The sequence below is a fragment of the Mchenga conophoros genome, linkage group LG11, assembly GCF_057382185.1.
Source record: "Mchenga conophoros isolate Kocher_MC1m ecotype Shallow Benthic linkage group LG11, M_conophoros_male_GT1.1, whole genome shotgun sequence".
NCBI lineage: Eukaryota > Metazoa > Chordata > Actinopteri > Cichliformes > Cichlidae > Mchenga > Mchenga conophoros.
In genome coordinates this window covers 20,135,625-20,145,414 of record NC_140536.1, presented here as the reverse complement: position 1 = coordinate 20,145,414, position 9,790 = coordinate 20,135,625, and the positions used below count along the sequence as shown (strand labels likewise).

The window sequence follows — 9,790 nt, the reverse complement described above, 5'->3', positions numbered from 1 at the left end:
ATTACTAAACTGCCGTGAACTGAATAATTAAATTGAGTTTGCAATGCAATAATTTACTGATGTTACTGGTCTTTATGTTTTTCATTACCAAATTGTATAAATTCAAGTTTATTAGCAGAATTTAACTGAGGTGGCATAGTGGCTTTAGTGGGCAGGCCTGGACCCACAAGGCTTATCCATAATGCCAATACTGGGTTTACCCTAGGTATTTAAACTCAACCAACTTCACTGTTATGCCTGTTTTCCTCCTATTCACACACATATTATATCTCAGTTCTATAAACGTTCACTCCTCTTCTCTCGAGAACAGACCTTCACCTCTCCAGGCTCTCTTCCACCTGCTCCTTACTCTCTCACAATTTTATCATTAAGACTATAATGTTATAGTCCACTGAGACTCTTGCTTGACCTCATCTGTCTGGCCATCGTTCCCTTCCACCTGGTCTCCTCTAAACGCAATATATCTACCTTCCTTCGCTTCATTATTATCAGCCAGCTCTTTCGCTTTCACAATCACGCACTCATTCCCGCCTATCTTTCTCTCTTGTTGGCTCTGAACATGCCTTCCCCTCTCCTGTTTCTTTGTCTCCGGCCACTAGTAGCACAGTTTCTATTGGCACCTTGATGGCAACCTGCATGTAAATAGCATTCTTAATGGTCCGCATGCTTGATTTGGTAAAACTTTATGTTGAATGACCTTTTTGATCTAACCCAACCCATTTAGCCAGGGACTGGCACTAGGAGTACACTGACTTATCGTCTATCAGGTGGAGTTAAAACGTTTTTTGACACTCAATATGATTGTCATTATGTCACTCTGTTATTCGTGACCTTTGCCCCATATAAGCGGAACTCTTCTTCTCTGGGTTTTGTTTATTACATAGATATGTGGGGCACCGTGTGATTAGTATGTGGTTCATCGTAATTCACTCATTTTAACCAAGTTGATCAATAAGATATTCATTACGATAGTAATGGAAGTGATATAAGTGTCATTCAGCAACAATCGCAGTAAGTTCGAACTGTTATTCAATCAACGAAATTGCGGCGACCGGCGACTTTTTGTTGAGTTTAGCAACCAATTTACACACGACAGCCAATCGTAACCTACAACGCTGGATAATGCCAACATTTCATTGGCTAGAGTGGGGGGCGGTCACTTTAGTCTCTCCTCTGGTTTCACCCTGAAATAATTCCGACTGCTTCTTCAGTGAAGGTTCATTGCGGTGACTGTGTAACGCTAGCTGTCTGTTATATTTAAACGTTTCAGCTACAATGTCTGGCCGTGTTCTCGTCGGAGTTAAGCGTGTCATTGACTATGCAGTTAAGGTAATATCTTAGGTCAAATTACCTATTTTCTTTCGCGATTTTAAAGGTATTTTTCTTTGCTCACTTATTTGACATTCTGTGCTCTGCTAGTTAATGTTAGCCTAAAATCGTCAGTTGGTTGTGGAAACAAGAGCAACACCACACCACTGACCGGTCATATTATTTTGACAGATAAGTTGTTTGTCTCTAGCCAAATTCATGTATTCATTTATTTAATGCACAATACTGAGAAGCTGAGTTTGTGTTTAGCAGGGCAGCAAACGACTTCTTGCAAGTTGTATAACATGTCTGTTTGAACCTCTGGCATAACTTCCATGCAAACTGGGCAGTGACTTTCCCAAATTTTAAAGTAGTTTGTAAGCCAGGCGTGTATGTTGCAGGAACAGTTATTCAAATGGGAATATTTTTGACTGTTTAACATTACCCTTCAGTTGAGGTACAGCACCATAATCAATAAGCAATACTAGCTGGTGTATGTTGCAGCAAGAACAGTCCTGCCTGAGCTGCTCTCAGCAGGATCCGCACAGTGTTAAAGCGACTATGATTACTATATCTTCAGCGGTCTGATAGGAAGAGGTCAGTACTTTCAGAGCATTGGCTTTATTTATTTTTTTCCCATTTTAAATTGTGTGCAGTTTAGGGAAATGCCCACGCGTGCTTGCAATGTCAGATTAATCAGAATCAGAATCAGAATACTTTATTGATCCCTGGGGGAAATTATTTTTTGTTACAGTGCTCCATTTTAAACCAACATTAAGACAAGACAGACAATACACTAACTAAGAATAGTACAATATATACATATATATACATACATACATACATACATACATACATACATACATACATAAGTCACTCATAAATAAATAGTTGGAAAAGAAACATGTGTAGTTGTAGCAGCAAACAGTGTGTTAAGTGGATGCGTTGTACAGGGAGATGGCCACAGGCAGGAATGATTTCCTATGTCGTTCAGTGGTGCTTTTCGGTAATCTCAGTCTCTCACTGAACGTGCTCCTGTGACTGACCAGCATGTCATGGAGTGGGTGGGAGGTGTTATCCAACATTGTCTTTATCTTGGACAGCATCCGCCTCTCCGACACCACCTTGAGGGAGTCCAGCTCCATCCCCACAACATTGCTGGCCTTACGGATCAGTTTATTAAGTCTGTTGGCATCTGCGACCCTCAGCCTGCTCCCCCAGCATGCAACAGCATAGAGGATCGCACTGGCCACCACAGACTCATAGAAAATCCTCAGCATTTTCTGGCAGATGTTGAAGGACCTCAGTCGCCTCAAAAAATAGAGACGACTCTGGCCCTTCCTGTAAAGTGCTGTGGTGTTTTTAGCCCAGTCCAGTTTATTGTCAATGTGTACTCCAAGGTATTTATAGTCCTCCACAATGTCAGTGTAAGTGTTCTGATGTTATTTTATATTTTATCACTCGTGTTTTATATGACTGACTGATTACTGCAAGAATTGAATTTTTAACTGGTAAGTGTTCTGTATAAGTGAAGTTGCATTATATTGACTTTATGGCAGGGTCCATTCACAGAAATGTTAAAGCCACTAGGTTTTTCTTATTTTTTTATTAATGTTTTTATTTTAATTTTAATTTAATTTAATGTTTTTTATTGTCATACAATGACAATAAAAAATCATTAATATACTGCAAATATCCTGGCCACAATTGTGGAAGACCTTTTCCTCAACACCCTGCCCAGTCCCTTGAGATGTATATACTTTTTCTCAATTTGGCATGGAAGTCGCAGCAGCTCCAAAGCAAGGCCTTATTGCCCAGTGCCAGCAACAGTGCTACCTTTGTGACTTTCCAAAAGAGTAGAAGTGATTATAGTAGCACATCAATGCCAGTGGTGTCAGAATTGGTTATTTCAGACCAATTTTTAAAAAAGATAAGATTAGTTAAAGGTTTTCTGCCAGTTAGATTAAATCTGTTTAAATATCCATCACTAGATGTATTTACCTTTTTAACACCTTGTATTGGTTCGGTTCATTTCTAAGCTTCTGTCATTGTGTTTGACAGGTTTCTTTAATTTAGCTCCTCTGTAGTGACCCCGTGTTATTGTTTTGTTTCTCCACAGATCCGTGTGAAGCCAGACAACACTGGCGTGGTGACAGATGGCGTTAAGCACTCAATGAACCCCTTCTGTGAGATTGCTGTAGAGGAGGCGGTCAAGCTGAAGGAGAAGAAGCTTATTAAGGAGGTTGTGGCTGTCAGCTGTGGGCCACAGCAGTCGCAGGTGAATGAGCTGGGGCGAGACAGTAATTTAGCAAGTTAACTGCTTTTTGGAGTTTTTTGGAGCTGCTGCAAGTTGAGATAGATAGTAGGGGTGCAACGATACACAAAATTCACGGTTCGGTACGGTTCGATATTTTTTCGATACAAAAAATGTTCATGCCTTTTTAATTTGTCATTTATTAAAATTATAAATATATATTTTAACTCAAAAGTACAGTTTTTAAATTTAACCCTAACCCTTGTGCGTGTTTTTTATTTTGACAGCGAATGCGCACCTGCGGACCACTTATGTGCAGCCCTGGTTATTTAGCTCGTCATATTGCAGCCACAGAAATTCTTTTGTCCATGAAACCATAAAGCTGCACTTTCTTTTTGCCTTATAGTCTGATTTGTCATAACTTCTCCTTTTTGTGGTAAGCTTTTCTTTGGCTGTCACTTCTTCACCCTGACCTGTCTTATTTGGCTCAGCAGAACTAAAATATATATCTGTCTGTGAAGGTTCTCAGTCATCCAGGTCATCGTAGTCAAATATATATCCTGCTGCTTTTACACACGCACTCACATAAGCTCAGCGATTCTCTGCGCGATCAACCTCTCACATGTTTAAGCTGCGGGAGATTTCACTTGTCATGTTTGCATAGTAAGCTAACAATTAATAAGATGATGTCAGAGGAATTGGTGCACAAATTATCATCACTCACAGATCAGTGCTGTCGCTCTCTATACACAGTTCGCACGATTGCAAAGTGAAAGCAAAAAAACGAGCGCAAATTCAAACGCAATTTCAATACGTCACATATTGACAGTGGCTCACCGATGCCAATGACATAATTACCCAGCTACATTTCTGAAAGAATGCAGAAGCATTGACATATATTTTTCCTTCCTACAAAAGCCCGACGGGCAGGGAAGAGATAGATTTTGGTAGCCCGACTGAAAAAAATCGCTAGCTCCGGTACGTCGGGCTAGCGATATTGCAAGCCCTGTATCTGATTGAGGAATCACTCATCTTTGAAAAAGAGAGTTTATTACAGAGAAATGTCTCTTTCCAAAATAAAAGCTATACTATCCGCTTCTTCTGGGCTATATTCTCAGCAGCATATTAAACAGCTGTCTAAATGACTCGGCTAAAGTTAGTAGCATGCTTGCTTGTTTTTTTTCTGCTTCCACTTGTCTTTGCACTAGGATGATGTCGGCGTAAATGTGCAGTCATATTCGTTGTGTTCCCACTAGTGCTTTCAGGTTAATCTCGTTGAAATGACCTTAACGCCACAGCACGGCAAATCTCCGTTAACGAGCTACCGCCGATCGCCCCGTGCATGGGGCTAGACGGCCAACACGTTAACGAGCTAACTGCGCTAACACACTAGTTCCCACCCATGTAATTGAGCATTGCATGGCACATCCAACATACTGTTTTACTTTAGTCCATGACTCGCTTACCTTCAGGGTCATACGTCACATGAAAACCAAAATAATTCCAAAGGCCAGATCTGAATGAGGGTGGTCCATGGGGGAGGTCCATGTTGTAAGGGGAGCTTAACTTCTGTCTCGCTAGCTTGCCCTGCGCTCTTCCTTCTGACGATGCTGTCTGTGTTGAGCGCTCAGTGAATCTGCGTTCGACTACTCCGCCTAGGCTGCACTGTCGACCCTAGGCGGAGCAGTCGAACGCAGATTCACTGAGCGCTCAACACAGACAGCATCGTCAGAAGGAAAGTTGATAAAATAAATTACAAATTTTGTATTGTTCGACACATATGCGTACCGAACCGAAAGCACTGTATCGAACGGTTCAATATCGATACGAATATCGTTGCACCCCTAATAGATAGATAGATATCTATCTACTTTTTTTTTTCAGGTGTATTATTTTACATGTAAAAGAACTTTTGAAATCCCATGCATATAACCTGTCAGACTCACAGTAAGCAGAAAGTGATTATTATGATGTTAACATAAATGTACTTTTAATATGTTTAAGGTTATCAACGATTATAATTTCAGGGTTGTCATCAAACATCAAGCCAAAGAAAAGTTCTCTTACATGTGTTTTTTCTAACTCAGGAGACCATCCGTACTGCCCTTGCCATGGGGGCTGACCGTGGCATTCATGTAGATGTGAGTGGGAAAGACTATGAAAACCTGGGACCCCTTCAGGTCTCTAAGATCCTGGCAGCTCTTGCCAAACAGGAGGATGCTCAGCTTATTCTCCTTGGCAAACAGGTTAAAGATTTCAGTTTATTTTCCTCACACTCTCTCAAATTGCGTTCTTAGTTTGCGTACTCTAAAGAATACTTGCACTGCTGTTAAGTAATTAAGGACTTGTGTTTATTTCATAGGCCATCGATGATGATTGCAATCAGACTGGCCAGATGACAGCAGCTTTACTGGACTGGCCTCAGGTAAGACTACCTTAAATAGTAGCACTGAGATATTTGACCCCATAATTATGTAGGTATCAGTTTATTTTCTTTCTTTTCTTTTTTTGTAGATTTTCTGTTTCTTCGTGGGTGTTGTATAGCAGTAATGATAAGAGGATATGTTCCTGTTCCCAATAGCCTTCACTAACCTTATCAAAGTTGGTAAACACTAGTTTGCGTCAGTAAGATCCACAGTAGTCCTGCACATATCAACAAATCCAAAGTCAAAGGCTGCCTGGATAGATGGAGTGAAGTTCTCCTTTGGCTGGTTAAAACGGAGCATTTTAATCTTATTTACAGTGTCCAGGTTGGGCACTTGGATAGACAGACATTGTAATGTAAATGTCAAAAATTGTTTATAAATTTGGGTTACATACATTACTCCTGTAGTCAAGATTATTTGTAGTTGTAGTTACACTAGCAAACCAGCAGATGGTATTAACTGAGTCCCATATAATGGGTAGCAGATGAAAATAGAGGAACAGTTCCCAGGGGAGATCCTACTGTGATTTTTTTTTTAATGTATTTATTTTGTGAAATTATACGTATCTTCACATTGCAGGGTACCTTTGCATCAGAGGTGTCCTTGGAAGGAGACAAGATTAATTTGGTCAGAGAAATCGATGGTGGTCTGGAACATATTAAGATCAACACACCAGCAGTGATCACTGCAGACCTTCGACTCAACACCCCCAGATATGCCACACTGCCTAATATCATGGTAAGCAGCTGAAATGATGTTCAGAAACGAAAGATGCTAAAAAGTCATTAAGATCATGTTGCTGATTTCTGGGACAAGATTAGAGACGGGTTCTGACTGTAATTGCTGGGTTTACCTTTAAGACCTAACCTGCTATAAAGTAGTTAAAAAGAAGAGTAATTATTTTATTCACCCTTTGTGCATAACTTGTTTCAGAAAGCCAAGAAGAAGAAGATTGTTACTGTGAAGCCTGCAGACTTGGGGGTGGACGTGACTTCACGGTTGGAGGTGTTGAAAGTGGAGGAGCCTCCACAGAGGCAGGCAGGGATGAAGGTGGAGACAGTGGAAGACCTAGTGGTCAAACTGAAAGAGGCAGGGAGGGTATAGAGGCTTAAGCATATAAGCTGGGAGTGCAGAACCTAACAGAGGTGAGTATCAGTGAATTAATAGTTTTCATCAGAAAGTTGAGCAAAAAGTTACATTTTTAAAGACATCAGGGTCATTTTCTCTGGCATGACTAAGCACCTTCTAGCTCACCTGCTATTTTCATTTTCTTTCCCCTTGCCAGTGTGCCTCAGCAACGTATGCTAGATCTTCTCGGCTGGTGATCCCATGTATTAGTATTAATAGGTTTCATGCATTTATGACCTTTCCACCTGTATCTATATCTTAAAAATCCCACAATTATATTTCTGTGCAAACTCTAAACTATATTTGTTTGAAAAAAGGTATTAATTTTTTATTATATCAAGTAATTATAACAGGCCTTTTTTACAAAAAGAGATTAATAGAGTATTTTTAATTTTAAGGTATTCTGGGAAAAGGAACAATGCATCATTAATGAATTGGTAAAAGAAAATTGCATACCACAAATTAATTATCCACAATAGACCTATATCTACCTCTTGATTACAACTTTTTAAGAGTGCAGTAAAATTAACTCTTGTGATGAATGATAAAATTGTTTGTGTAGACCATTATTATCCTTTTTTATAACAATCTCATCTCATTTTGAGGGGGAAAAAAGTCACATTTATTTTGTTATAGCAAATGATATTGTGTGTCTTGTGGCTATTAAAGAAAAAGTAATTAAAGATGCTAATTGCTACTCTTGTCTTGAATTACTTATCTATGTTATTTTCTCTCCTTGCAGGACTCTCTAATGAATAACGAGACTGAACTACATAAGCCCAACCACAGGACAAGCTTATGTGTTGGTCTAATCCCTCTGTTTGAAACTGTGGCTCCTGAGGATATGCAGGGAGGTACTGATAGAAGTGGAAAAATATTGAGACACACTGTCCTGCAGTCAGACAAGCCCAAAAGAATAATCTTGTCTTGTGTATGCATTTGAACTTGCAGAGTAGTTCATTTGTTTCATTATATCACAATGCTATAAAAAGCGGTGTTTATGCAGTAATTTAAACCCAGAATCTTTCCATCACTCATGTTGCTGTTTGTATTGAACTGTACCCAAACTTCACCAGTTTGATGCATTTCAGCTGCTTCATCCTCATCTGTTAATTCTTTTATATCTGTAGTCAGACATGTTAAGAGGTGCAATTTTTGTAAATGACGTATGTAAATACAGAACCACCCAACATGTTGATTTGAAGATGTCTGCTAGCATTAATATCTTGACTACTGTGACTGAGTTCAAGGATTGACTAGACGGTGTCTCTCAGTATGAGCAGGGGAACGTGATCCTAAATTGGAATTTTACCGTAAGCGCCTAAGTTCTCTTTTGATTGTACAGGACATCACAATAACAATAAAGCAGCCAGTCTTTTTCATATCTACAGCTGTGTCTGGTCTCTTGGCGTTTCCTTTGAGTTTACAGTAGTTTCATCTTATCCTTTAAATTTAGTCTGCAAGGCATTTTTTAAAACCTGTGAAATGGCAGCAGTTTTTTTTTTTAATTTTTAATTCTGATGTTCATTTTGTACGCAGAGTATTAGTGACACAAAAAATATTGTTTGTTTTGAAATTTTGAGATTAAACTTGAAATGCTAAATATTAATGCTAAATACTGTTTTACTAGTTATAGTCCAAAATGTGTTGCTCAGATCTCTTATCGTGCCTTATTTACCACCATATTGTATTTATGTGGTAAAAGACAAATAATTTCCAAGTTACCAAAACTGATTCCTAAGTATGATTTTTTTTTTCTTCTTTTTTTTTTTTTTTTTTTTTAATTTTTATTTATTTATTTTTCTCCTCTAACCTGTCTACAAAAGGCATTTTGTAAAGGGTATAGTGGTATAGTACCTGTGTAGGTTTTTGACTTAAAACAACAGGTTTAATCTCAAACTAGTGTTTCGAGTTTAATCTTAAGTGTGGTCCTAATGCTTGTTTTTTTTTTTTTTTTTTTGTGTTTTTAAGACTAGTAAAAGCGTGATTCTTAGGTCATGTGTCTTTAATCTGTAATGTATTATTAGAGCACCTGTGAAAAGAAAAATGGAATCCAGGTTTCAGAAGACGTTCCAACATTGTTTGCTTAGAATAAAACAGCAAAAACTGCCTCCTCCTTTACAAAAATAAGAATAAACTGAGAAATTGTAAAAGTAACCTGCAAATAAACCTTGAAAATGTGTTTTCTTTTGGTTTTTTTACACTTTACAGCACAATTTCAAAATATAACCTAGTTATTGTAGTACTTTATTACAGATTTATTGTTTTGATATACTCAATTGATTGATTTATTCCAAACTACAAATGTCACCTTTTTTATGTTTTGGTCTCCATACAAAAAGCCTGGTGTTTTTTTTAGCACATAGGTATGTGATTGAAAACTGGGTACTGTATGAACACGGGCATGGACAGGCAGGCCTCTTGACTTTCCCATATTAGCATACGTCATTGACTGCTAAGATGAGGGTACCGGAACTATGGTGACGCAGGTAAAGTTGTTACTTAAACGTTCTCTCCACCTCTTCTTTAGTTAATATACATGGTATATTTATACCAGTTGTATTAAGGAAATGTTGATATGTTATTTTATCAGCAAGCAGATACAAATAAAGGGGCTGTTGTGTGTAATTACGTAAGGGGCGTGGCCTCACATGCACAATCCGAGTTGGTACAG

At 38.6% G+C, this 9,790-nt stretch overlaps 1 protein-coding gene across 1 annotated transcript; it reads left to right on the top strand.

Moving 5' to 3' along the window:
* Positions 1-1,153: 1,153 nt before the first annotated feature.
* On the top strand, positions 1,154-8,504 carry etfb (electron transfer flavoprotein subunit beta). Its single transcript, XM_085291394.1, has 7 exons — positions 1,154-1,329; positions 3,428-3,586; positions 5,650-5,808; positions 5,925-5,987; positions 6,568-6,726; positions 6,922-7,133; positions 7,859-8,504. Exons 1-6 carry the CDS (start codon positions 1,276-1,278, stop codon positions 7,090-7,092), a joined length of 765 nt encoding a protein of 254 aa, XP_085147520.1. The 5' UTR covers positions 1,154-1,275; the 3' UTR covers positions 7,093-7,133; positions 7,859-8,504.
* The last annotated feature ends 1,286 nt before the right edge of the window (positions 8,505-9,790 follow it).